Source organism: Heterocephalus glaber, unplaced genomic scaffold, assembly GCF_053883595.1.
Source record: "Heterocephalus glaber isolate CG9 unplaced genomic scaffold, H.glaber_assembly_v1.0 deba00001561, whole genome shotgun sequence".
NCBI classification, from domain to species: Eukaryota; Metazoa; Chordata; class Mammalia; order Rodentia; family Bathyergidae; genus Heterocephalus; species Heterocephalus glaber.
The window spans coordinates 14,665,387-14,677,488 of record NW_028258349.1 but is presented as its reverse complement, the minus strand read 5'-3'; the positions used below and the strand labels follow the sequence as shown (position 1 = coordinate 14,677,488).

At 59.1% G+C, this 12,102-nt stretch overlaps 2 protein-coding genes across 3 annotated transcripts; one reads left to right on the top strand and one right to left on the bottom strand.

Annotated features, from left to right (window-relative positions):
• Positions 1–5,200: 5,200 nt before the first annotated feature.
• On the bottom strand, positions 5,201–9,594 carry LOC147824027 (uncharacterized). 2 transcript variants are annotated; one of them, XR_015443086.1, is made up of 4 exons: positions 9,550–9,594; positions 7,054–8,398; positions 5,563–5,813; positions 5,201–5,384 (listed from the first exon to the last, which is right to left on the bottom strand). XR_015443086.1 is itself a non-coding variant. In XM_087191159.1 (4 exons), the coding sequence occupies exons 2-4, from the start codon at positions 7,657–7,659 to the stop codon at positions 5,312–5,314; spliced, it is 744 nt and encodes a 247-aa protein (XP_087047285.1). In that variant the 5' UTR covers positions 7,660–8,398; positions 9,550–9,594; the 3' UTR covers positions 5,201–5,311. The 2 variants fall into 2 exon arrangements, 1 of the variants encoding a protein (XP_087047285.1); XM_087191159.1 differs by having other exon boundaries at positions 5,201–5,367; positions 5,732–5,813.
• Positions 9,595–9,925: 331 nt separating this feature from the next.
• LOC101719419 (interferon lambda-2) lies at positions 9,926–11,359 on the top strand. Its single transcript, XM_087191370.1, has 6 exons — positions 9,926–9,935; positions 10,033–10,214; positions 10,516–10,593; positions 10,854–10,997; positions 11,092–11,178; positions 11,261–11,359. Exons 1-6 carry the CDS (start codon positions 9,926–9,928, stop codon positions 11,357–11,359), a joined length of 600 nt encoding a protein of 199 aa, XP_087047496.1.
• Positions 11,360–12,102: the final 743 nt, after the last annotated feature.

The following is a 12,102-nucleotide window of genomic DNA, read 5'->3' as shown; positions in this document are numbered from 1 at the left end:
GAATTTAATTATGGTTAAAAGCAGTCCCATCTAGAGAGGTTGGCTAATTTGCTTAAAACATATTTAAGCTATAAGAGACAGATGAGCGAAGAGACACAAGACTTTTGCTAATAATAACCCAAGCAGGCTGAGATCAAATCTCCACATCACATCTACCAAGTGCATGAGTTAGGGCAGAATTTGGAGCCTCTCTAAGCCTCAGTGTCTGAATCTGTAAAGTGCCAGCCAATAGGACAACTGACCTCACAGTGCTGCTGAGGAGAAAACCACAGGGTACAGGGAGAGAGTCTGCACAGGAGCCTTGCACACAGGAAGAGCATAGGGCATATTAGCTATAGTTGAAAACAAAGTCCATGGTTCTAATTTTTTTTTCTTTGGTACCAGGGATCAAACTTGGGTCCTTGTGCTTGTGCAGCAGGCAGCGAAACCACTGAGCTAAATCCCCGGCCCCATGGTTCTAATTTTTAACAGTGAATTAACAATACTTTTATAATTGGTAAAGAAATAAATACTGGGCCAGAGTGTAGCTCAGTGGCAGAGCACTTGCCTCTCATGCCAGACCCAGAGGTCCTTAGTTAGATTTCTAGAGCAATAAAAAAATAAATAGGAAATTCAGTAAGTGCTCGCCTAAGACACGGATAAAGAAAAAGCACAGAGAAGAGAAAGGGGAATATTAAGGTGGAGAAAGAAAAATACAAACACAGGGGCAGATGGACAGAATGCAACTGAAGGGAAAGGAAGATGAAATATTGCTCTGAAAACAGGCAGTGTGGCTGTCCCAAGTACTTGTGCAGAACAATGCCTACAGTGCTGGTGCCCTCAAAGACAAAGAAAGGTGTGTCTGCACTTCATTCCCAGAGTGCAGAAGAACCAAAAACTGTCACAGGAAACAAACGTTCAAAGATCAGAACACATAGTTTGCTTGGGAAAGATAGCTGGGCCCAAGCCATCCCTGGCACAGGAACGCTGCAGGTAATTTCCCTAATTCCACAGAGCCTGGGGCCAGCGCGGACGTTTGGAAAGGGCAATCCCCAGGACAGGGAAGCCCGGTTGCACACTGTTTTCTCATTCAGGCCCATAAAAGCCACCATGGCTGGGGCGGGTACCACTGCCCAAGGTGGACAGCACTCTGCACACCTCCTCGGGGACGGTGGAGGCCAGGCCCCGTGGCAGCGCGACTCACCCAGGGGCCACCGCAGGTGAGCAGTGGGGGAAGTAGCTGGAGGAAAGCGGGTAGCCCGGACCGTGGGGAGCCATGTCCCTGTGCACCCAAGCATCAGTCCTCTGGGAGAGGAAGGAGAAGCGGCACTGACCCGGACAGGCCCTGTCCCTGACTCCCTGACTTCCTTGCTGCCTGAAGGAACAGAGATGCAGCCCAGTGGCAGAGCCGCAGTGGCCGCAGTGGCCGCAGGGCTGTGGGTCATGTGCATGCTGGTCATGGCTGAGAACCTCAGGGTGGCTGAAGACCGAGGCATGGTGGCTCCCAGGCACTGCCTGCTGTCACACTACCACTCCCTGGAGCCCAGGGCACTGGCAGCAGTCAAGGCGCTGAGGGACAGCTATGTGAGTGAGCCCCCGCCCCCCTGGCACGGCGAGCCCAGCCCGGACCCGCCAGCTTTGGAGACACGGGGCCCTGTACTGAGGGACACTGTGTCCTCGGCCCGGAAGGCACAGCTCCTATCTCGGGCTCCCGAGTTCTGTGTCCCTTTAGAAGCACGAAGCCGGCTGTGTGCCAGGGAGGAGAGGGCCCCGCAGGGGACCCAGCTCCGTGTTGGGGCGCAGGGTTTGGCCCAAGGATGGCAGGGTGCAGGTCAGCGCCAGCTCGCGCCTTCCCAGAGGCGCTGGCGCAGACAGCGCGCAAGACGGTCGGCGGCCATCGGGGCTCGTCCGGGCAGGGCTGGAGGCCGCCCCAGGGCCCCGGGAGGAGCCCCCGCCTCACCCGCGCTTGTGCCACAGGAGGAAGAGAGGCCGAGCTGGAGGCCGCGCAACTACTCGGTGCGCGCTCCGAAGGATCCGCCGCGGCCCTCGGTGAGGCCGCGCCCGGTGGGAGGGGCGGGCCGGCGCCAGCCAGCCAGCTAACTGCTGTCGGGTCCCACAGTCCTGCGCTGGCCTCCGCCGCGTGGCCCGGAGCATCGCGGACGCCCAGGCGGTGCTGAGCAGCCTGCGCAGCCCCGAGCGCTTCCCGGGCACCGGCCCGACCCTCGAGCTGCTGGCGGCCGCGGGCGGGGACGTGGAGGCCTGCGTGAGTGAAACCGTGCCCTGGCCGCTGAGGCCCCCGGGGCCCGCGCGCCTGGCGCATCTGAGCGCCCAAGGCAGGAACCCGGCCGCGCCAGACTCCTGTCCTCCGGGCCGCAGAGAGCCGGGTTTGGGGGGGCGGGGGGCCGCCCTGGGCGGGACGCTGCGGCCTTGGACTCCTCCTTGATCCGGATCCCCCCTCCAGCTGCAGCTGATCCGGCCAGGCTCCTGGAGGAGGTCCCCGCGACCGACCGCGAAGGAGGCGACCCAAGCTGCCAAGGGCGCTGAGTGCCATGCCGGGGCACAGGCTCGGGCAGCAGGACACCCCGGGGGAGGGGGCGGGATGGGACAGAGCACGGGGCTCGAACACCGGAGGGCAGTTTCTGGGCCAGGCGAAGCCTGACTCGGCCTCCTGCCCGTGTTCCAGGACTCGCCTCGCTGCCACGAAACCACTGTCTTCTTCAACCTCCTGCGCCTGCTCACGCGGGACCGCAGGCTGGTGGCGACCTCTGGGCCCTGCATCTGACAGCTGTCGGGCTCCCCAGGACTCACACACTCCACTACAGCAATTGGCTGCAGCTCACGGGATGGGCGTGTCGCTCAGCCAATGGACACTGAGGCGCGAGAGACTCTCTGTCACCATTGGCCAGACCTCCGTGCACCTGCGCTGGACACAGGAAGCACGCGAACTTTTCCAGAACCAGAGACCTCAGTGCCAGGGAAGCAGCGCTGCTTGCCTGGGCTGAGTTGCGCGAAGCTGGGCCAGGATGCGCGTGGAGAAAGCGACTGGAGCTCTGGGCGCAACCGTGGCTGACTCCGCCTCGTGAAGATCAGTCCCAGCTTCTGGGATTACCGGGAATCTCGCCCCTCAGCTGCTGGTCCCAAGCCGCGATGTGAACTGTCCCGTACTCCTCTGAGATTCTGTGAAGCTGTCGCTTTGGGTCTCCAGCAGAGGCGCCCATTTCCTTGGTTCTGACTTTCTTTTCTTTTTGGTGTGGGGCAGGGTCTCCCTGTGTAGTTCAGGCTGGCCTGGAACTCACGGCAATCCTCTTGCCTCAGCCTCCCCCGAGTGCTGGCGCTACAGGCGAGCACCACGACACCTGGCCTTCCTACGGGCCGTGGTAGTGCAAGGCCGAAAGAGCCTTCTGTTGCTGTCATCTGTGGATACTGTTACACGTGTGTTGCTCGCATTTGTGAAAATCCCGTGGGCATTTCCTCTTCTGCCTGCTGGTGTTAATTTATTACAGCGATTGAACACTGTCTCGTTTGTCCTGGTTGTTTTCCCTAGAATCATTTTGAGGTGCACTCTACAACAAAAAGGGCCCGGCTGGCAAATCGGTGATGTCATTGATCAGAGTGTAACTGTGCAAGTGGCTTCTCCCAGAGCCTCACTATCCTCCTCAATGAGACGAGGGTGCTCTCCTCCCTCCTGCATAAATGGGCCATTGTATTGTTCCTTTGCATCCAAACATGTGGGTGGCAATCTCTGGAGCTCACTGCACACCTAGCTCCCAAGGCCCCAAGGTCCCGCAGGTCAGAACTAGGATGAAATCTGCTCTTCTTTTGCTCCAGAGCCCGAGTTCTTCCTTAAGTGAACTTGCCCTCTAAGAGGAACAGGGTGGGAGGAGGAGCGCAGTGGTAAAGCACACACTGAGAATGCGCAAGGCCTGTGAAAGTCACCAGCAACACACGTGCGCGTGCACACACACACACGGAGGAGGTGTGAGTGTGACTTGCAGCCTGTGACACTGCACAACCACAATGGTGCAAAGGCTCCTACAACCAGCATTGAGGCCCTGCCTTGGAAAGAGGCTGGACAATGCACTGGACAGTGAGGTGGGCCGATCCCGCCCTTCCTTAGGAAATATTTTTAGGAATCAGAGCTCCAAGAGACTGAAAGTGTGCGTCCCTCCCAGACATTATCAGTGGGGAAAAGAAGAGAGTTGGAGTGGGAAGCTCCAAGAACAATGGCTTCAGGATTCGCTCCCTACAAAGCTCTATCCCATTACCGCGTACACTATATGCCATGAGGCTGGAGCTGAAAACTCCTTGTTAAATGATGAAGACCTTAGTTGCAAATTAGCCTGGTTCATTGAGACCCTTGGTGTGACTGCAATTCCAGAGCAGAGCCTCATTCTCCTGGGTCCTCAGTGTCTTAGACAATTAAGGGAGATCTGTGGTGGATGGGCCACCTCCCCAGGAGTCCTCTCAGGGGCAGATGGGAAGGGTGGACAGACTCTCACTCTCAATCTTGGGGTTTCCCCCCTTCAGCCCCTCCCAAGGCAGCCTACTTTCTGGGCCGCATTCCCACCCCACCCAGCCCTCTGGGAAGGTTCTGATTCTCAGGAAACAGGTGGGCTCTGGGGGGCACCTTCCTCCCTCCCTGCCTATGCCATCTTGCACTTCAGGCCCCTATCCAGCTCTGCATCCCAGACCTAGCTGTCCCAATCCTTCCCTATGTGCTGAAACTGCCTCAGTGCTGAGGGTTCCTCACTGAACTCGCTTCCAGCCAGGTGAATCTGATTCCCTGGGCAGTCTTCTCCCTTCCTCCTGCTCACCTGGTCATCGCACTGCCCCCTCTGGGCTTCTCCAGCCTGGGGCACAGCTAGTGGCCAGTGAATACGTCAGGCTGAGTCTTAAGTTTACACACATCACCTGGGACTGTCCCTCAGTCTAGGATAAAAGGAGCACCATGGGACTGAGGCAGGAGAGGCATTGTGGACACAGCTGGACACCGAGAGACACCTTGTCACAGAGCAGCAGGCCGAGATCCACACGGGAGACTGAGGCTCAAGGCTCCAAGAACGGCTGAGGTAGACACCAGAGCTGGCAGCCTCCAGTGCACATTGGGTCTCCACCTGCGACAGAGAAGGGAGAGCAGGATGAAGCCAGGTGAGAAGCACAGCCTGGTCCATGAGGGTCCCCTCCCCATGGCCCTTCAGCCCTGGGCTCCCGACGTCACCTTCCTTGCTGTCCCTCTGTGACACAGACCCCGCTGGAGGTTGCGTGCTGCTGCTGCTGCTGCTGCTGTGCACTGTACAGACCAGGTCAGGGGAAGTTCCTGTCCCCAGACCCCTCAGTGTCTCCCCGGATGCAAGGGGCTGCCACGTGGCCCAGTTGCAATCTCTGTCCCTAGAAGAGAGGCAGGCCTTCAAGACAGCCAAGGAAGCATTGGTGAGTCTCCCCTCTGCCCCTTCTGTGAGCTGCACTCCATCCCGCCCCCCATGTGTTATCAGGTCTAAGAGGGGAACCTTGACCTCCCTGTGCTGGCTAAGCTCAAACTTCGCCAGACAGGTTTAACCTCCACCCTCCGTGTGGTAGGCTCACCTCCATTCTGACTCCTGTGCACCTTCTCGTGCTCTTAGTGCACTGGGTCAACTATGTCCTCGGCAGTGGAGGTGGCTCAGCCATCCCCTAGAATCAAACCTGCCACCTTGGTACATGAACCATCCTCCAACCCCACCGCACTGTCCCCACACCCTCCTGGGGAGCTAACCTGTGTCCTTGTTGTCTAGGAAGAGCGGCGCCTGCTGAAGGACTCCACCTGCAACTCGGGGCTCTTCTTCAGGGCCTGGGACCTGGGGAAGCTTCAAGTGAGTGGAGATCAGGCCCAGCCAGCGCTCAGTCGGGCCCAGACATCGGCCTTGTATTTGGCCCACTGGCCTTCTCCTGTGTCCCTCTCCGTCCCTCTGCACAGGTTTCTATCAATTCTTCCCCATCCTGGCCCCTTATGTGGTTTTTCACTTGTGGCCCGACCCGTTCCCTTCTCCCAGTCCCCTGTGTCCTCCTCTCCTCTGTTCTCTGTCTCGAGGATCCCTCCCTGTGCCCATGTCCTTGACAGGTGTGGGAGCGCCCCATGGCCCTGCAGGCTGAGCTCTCCCTGACACTGAAGGTCTTGGCCTCGGTGACAGACCAGGCCCTGTGGGGCATCGTGAAGCAGCCGATTCACACTCTGCGTCACATCCACGCCCAGCTCCGGGCCTGTGTGAGTTCTCGGGCCGCTGTGCACCTCCTGGGCTCTGAACCCCGCCCCTCCCTGTGTGCCAGCCCCAGCTCACAGTGCCCTCTCTGCCCCCAGGTCCCAGCTCAGCCCAAAGCAGCCCACAGGCCCTGCAGCCACCGCCTGTCCCGATGGCTGCAGCGGCTCAACCAGGCCACCAAGAAGGTGAGGGACCAGGAGGTCCATGTCTGGGGCATCAGGGGACCAGGCCGTGGGCAGCCCCTGAGCCCTCTCTGTGTCCCCACAGGAGTCCCCTGGCTGCCTCCAGGCCTCTGTCATCTCCAACCTCTTCTTCCTGCTCACCCGGGACCTGAGATGTTTGGCCAGGCCAGACCTGTGTGCCTGAGCCCTCAGCCTGCCCTGCAACCTGCCATGGAAGCCTTCGTGTCATTTCTGCCTCAACCACTTGCCTTAACTTATTCCCACCCAGACACTACTTCTGTAATTTGTGTGTTGATGTCTCAAATTCATATCCAATTCAATGAAAACCTTCTGCAACTAAACAGTGAGGAAGAGGCCCTCGAGTGCCTCGTGTTTGTTCGTGTGGATTCCTTTTCACCAACTCCATAAAGCCTTAGGGCAGATGCATGCTGTCACATGTCCAGTGTCCATAGCCCTGCACGTCTGGCTATTGGGCGGGGTGTGCGGTTCAGGCTCCTTTGCTCATGAGCCAGTACGAGCTAGCAGCTACAGCGACCTGGTCATGGGCCTGTTTAGGGAAGGGCTGAGGACCACTAGGGGACACACTTGCTGTGACATCTTGGGTTCATTTCTCCTAGGGACCCCGGTTATCCTGTGATATGGGAGGGAAAACTGACCAGGTGTGGAGGCTTCGAGGGCGGCCGGGACTCTTGCTGGCACCCGGCCTCACCCTGGACCAGGCGGCCTGGATTCCTCGGTATGGGATGCAGACACGGCTTCTCGCTGCCCTGCCCCTCATGTCTGGAGCTCCCTGCTCTTCTCTCGGTCTCCACTGCTGTGTGTAGGTCAGGCTCACCGGTGGCCGAGGCTATCGCACTGTTCCCTGCTGGCATTTGCCTCCACTGCTTACGGAACTTATGTTTGCACCTTGCCTCTCCTCTCTCCAGCTCCTGGGGCCCATTGCTGTCCGGAGTCCAGCTCACACCAGCATCCTGGGCCTTCAGCCCCGGCCCACGCAGGGAGCCGAGCTGCAGCGTCCGGATGACCCACTCTCCTGGCCCACTCTTCCTTTCTCTGGATACACAATTAGTCTTCCAGCTTCTCCATGGTCCATGTAGCCGAGGTGTCCAGCCCCAGGTCATGCATGAGCCCAGGCTTCCCCGTCCTCTGAGCGGCTTCCCAGCAATCTCCTGCTGTTTTGGGCCCAGGCTGTACAGGCTCTCATGGTTTCTGTGCACGCGAGCCCATCTGCGCGGGTCCTCGCTGGGGTTGCCATCCTCCATGATGGGAGAGTATTCCCACCTCGATCAACTCTCCCTTCCCACAGTCATGAGTGCGTTATGTCCCCCCCAACACTGAAGCAAAGACGTGTGGAGGTCCCAGCCCCCTAGCGGGGAATGTGCCCTCAGGGGACTCAGTCTTCACAGACGCAGTCAGGGTTGAGGCCATCCGGGGGGGCCCTAGTTCAGCCTGCCCAGAGTCCTTCCCAGATAGGGAAAGCCGCACGTGGGGAGACCACGGGCAGAGTGTGCAGCTTCAGCTATGGGTCAAGAGGCTCTGAAGGCCCCACAAGTCACCAGATGCTGGGAAGAGCCGAGGACAGAATCTCTGCTCCTGGTTTCAGAGGGAGACAGCTCCAACGATGCCTTGACTCTCGGCTTCCAGCCCCAGAACTGTGAGATAATAAATAAGTTTGCTTTTAAGGCCCCAGCTTGGATACCTGTGGGCCTGTAACCTTCAGAGTAATGCAACCACCTCGTCTCTGCCGACCTTTGATCCAGCACCTTCAGGGTCCTGTCCTTCCACTCCTCGTGTCTTCAGACCCCGACGGAACAATTTGTCGGGGCATGGCACACCCCAGGGTCCATCGTCCTGCCTCCCATGGCAGATGCAGCCCATCGTCAGTTTGGTGTGGTGGAAATGTGCTCCATACTTGAGTGATCCTTGGGGTGGACATTGTTGTGGGAGACTGCAAAATGGCCCTCCAAAGCGCTCCAGGAATGAGGATGGTGGAAATATTCCCTTATTTGCAAAAAAAAAAAAAAAGGTTTGATCATGTGATTCAGCCAAGGATGATGCCAGGGAGGTTTTCCTGGGTCTCCAAGGTGAGCCCAGTGCCATTTCAGGGGTCCTTATACACGGAGGCAGAGGGGGACACGACCTCAGCCAGAGTGTGATGGGGAGAAGGGGCCAGGAGGGGCCTGAAGATGGAGTGAAGACACCCTCAGGGAAGGGCGTGGCAGGTTCTAGGGTGGGAGAGGCAAGGTAGGTGGCTCCCTTCAACCCCTGTGTGTGGGACCTGCTCACACCTGGATTTCAGGCTCCAGATGCTGGGCTTGGACTTGAGGCCTCCACAAATGTGAGAGAAAACATGGCTCAGTTTTCCTTGCGGGGAGCGTTTTGTTTTGACACAGGGTCTCCCTAAATTGGGAAGTTACCCAGATCAGGCTCACACGTCAAATGTTCCTGCCTCAGGCTCCCAGAGTGCTGGAATCTGAGGCCTGCACCACCATGATAGGTGCAGATACCCTCTCCATAGCACTCTACCCAATGCAAATTCCTTCCAGCTGTCTTGCTCCCCTTGCTTCATTCTACTTCCCTAGACAGGATACAAAGAGCCCGGTGAGGCTCCACCAACTTTGCCTGGTAAAACTCTCCACTGCACCACTGTGCAGATTTCTTTTGTTTTCCTGCTGCTCTCTCCTGAGGGCTTCAATGGCGTCTGCCACAAGGTTGGAGCTGCTGAAGCCTTGTGGCATGCATTAGGCACAAATCAGCCTGGGTCACCGAGGTCCTTGTCCTCACTTCAGCTCCTCCGCAGAGCCTCCTACTCCTGGGTCCCTCTCAGCATGGACAGCAAAGGAAGCTCTGGGGGCTCAGCCACCTCCCACCACCCCTCTCAGGAGCAAGGTGGGAGGGGAAGGGTGGGCAGCCGTGCCTCTCTCTTGGGGCTTCTGCTTCTGACTTTCCCCACCTTGCAGCCCCTTCTGGTGGCCCCTCCCAGGCCCACACCCAAGCTCTAGGCCTGAGGTAGCCCCCACCCCAAGGGACGCCCTGCACAAGGCCAGTCCTCTGTCCCTCTCTGCACTCCAGGCCTCCTGAGCCCCAACATGCTAGGTCCCACCCCTCGCAGAGCCCCTGCCCCAGATTCCAGCATTCCTTTCAGATCCCACCTGCAGTCCAGCTGCCCTGAGTCCGGGGCACTTTCTCTTTCCTTTACCTGCTCACCTGACTAGAGCCCCGCCCCCTCTGGGTTTCCCAGCTGGGGCTCCCCTAGCGGCAGTGTAAGGCTCTTTTTCTGTCTTCACTTTTCACACATCACCAGGGACTGTCCCTCAGTCCAGGATAAAAGCAGCACCATGGGACTGAGGCAGCAGTGACACTGTGGACACAGCTGGACACCGAGAGACACCTTGTCACAGAGCAGCAGGCCGAGATCCACACGGGAGACTGAGGCTCAAGGCTCCAAGAACGGCTGAGGTAGACACCAGAGCTGGCAGCCTCCAGTGCACATTGGGTCTCCACCTGCGACAGAGAAGGGAGAGCAGGATGAAGCCAGGTGAGAAGCACAGCCTGGTCCATGAGGGTCCCCTCCCCATGGCCCTTCAGCCCTGGGCTCCCGACGTCACCTTCCTTGCTGTCCCTCTGTGACACAGACCCCGCTGGAGGTTGCGTGCTGTTGCTGCTGCTGATGGCCATGGTGCTCACCAGGACAGGGGCAGTTCCTGTCTCCAGTGCCCTCAGTGTCTCCTCAGATGCGAGGCACTGCCACGTGGCCCAGTTCAAGTCTCTGTCCCCACTAGAGCTACAGGCTTTCAAGTCAGCCAAGGATGCCTTTGTGAGTCTCCCCTGCTCCCCCCTCTGTGAGCTGCACTCCAGCCCTCCCTGTGTGTGTCACCACCCCAAATGGACAGGAAGTGGACCTCAACCTCCCTGAGCTGGGCGCACCTCCGCCCTGACTGCTGTGCCCCTTGTCCTGCTCTTACTGCATCTGGCTGCCTGTGACTCCTGCAGGGGAGGCCCCTCTGCCATCCCCTGGGATGGAACCCGCCACCTTCCTACATGAACCATCCACCAAGCCCACTGCACTGGCCCCGCCTCGCCCTCCTGGGTAGGTCACCTGTGCCCTTGCTGTGCAGGAAGAGCGGCTCCTGCTGAAGGACTCCAGGTGCAGCTCGCGCCTCTTCCCCAGGGCCTGGGACCTGCGGCGGCTGCAGGTGAGTGGGGATCAGGCCCAGCCAATTGCCTCCTATCTGTTGCCCTCACCTTCTCCTTGTCCTGCCCTGCCCTGCCCGACCCTGGGGCTCCATCACCTGTTCCCCAACCTGACCATGGTGCTGGGTCCCACTCCCTCCTCCCCCAGTCTCACTTGTCTGCTGACCTGTCCCCGTCCTCTAAACCTCTCTGTCTTCCTCTCCTGTTGCCCTCCTCTGTTCTCTCTCCCAAGGACCCTCACCCGTGCCCATGTCCTTGCTAGGTGTGGGAGCGCGTGGTGGCCCTGCATGCTGAGCTCGCCCTGACACTGGAGGTGCTGGGCTCCGTGAGGGACCCAGCCCTGGAGGACGTCCTGGAGCAGCCCCTCCGCACGCTGCGTCACATCCACTCCCAGCTCCGGGCCTGTGTGAGTTCTCAGGCCGCTGTGCACCTCCTGGGCTCTGAACCCCGCCCCTCCCTGTGTGCCAGCCCCAGCTCACAGTGCCCTCTCTGCCCCCCAGGTCCCGGCTCAGCCCACAGCAGCCCCCAGGCCCCACAGCCACCTCCTGTCCCGATGGCTGCAGCGGCTCAACCAGGCCACCAAGAAGGTGAGGGACCAGGAGGTCCATGTCTCGGGCATCAGGGGACCAGGCCGTGGGCAGCCCCTGAGCCCTCTCTGTGTCCCCACAGGAGTCCCCTGGCTGCCTCCAGGCCTCTGTCACCTTCAACCTCTTCCGCCTGCTCACCCGGGACCTGAGATGTGTGGCCAGGCCAGACCTGTGTGCCTGAGCCCCCGGCCTGCCCTGCAACCTGCCATGGAAGCCTTCGTGTCATTTCTGCCTCAACCACTTGCCTTAACTTATTCCCACCCAGCCACTATTGATGTATTTATTTGTGTGTTGGATTCTCCAACTCACATCCAATTAAATGTTTATTTTTCTACCTTTTTAAACATTGTGCATGGGCCGGGGATTTAGCTCAGTGGTTTCACTGCCTGCTGCGCAAGCGCAAGGACCTGAGTTCGATCCCCAGTACCAAAAAACCCCCCAAAATAAAATAAACATTGTGCAAATGAACAATGAAGAAGAGCACCTTGTATCCTGACCCTTTGTACAGGTCGGTGTGACTTCCTCTGTTTGGGCCCATAACAGCCTAGGGCCCATGTGGCCCTCCCAGCCCTGGCGCCCTTCTCTCCCGGGCTGGGGCTCCGCATCAGGCAGTGGCAGCTCCTTCTCCCAGCTGCAGCCACAAACCCAAGGTTCAGCAGCTGGGCTCCTATGGGAGGAAGCTGCTTCCAAGTGGGTCTTGGCTGCTGCTCTCCGCTCCTGCTGCTCCAGCTCAGGTCCCTGTGTCCCTCTGCGGTGCAGACGTCCTTGCTCTCACAACCCCGCTTTTGTCCTTTTCCTGGACCCCCCTCTCAGAGCCTGCAGCAGCACGTCTTCCTTCTCCGCCAGACTGACCTGACCCTCCCCTGCGCCGTGTCTACTGCGGTGCCGCACCCATCGGAAGAGATCGAGGGCTCTCCATATCCC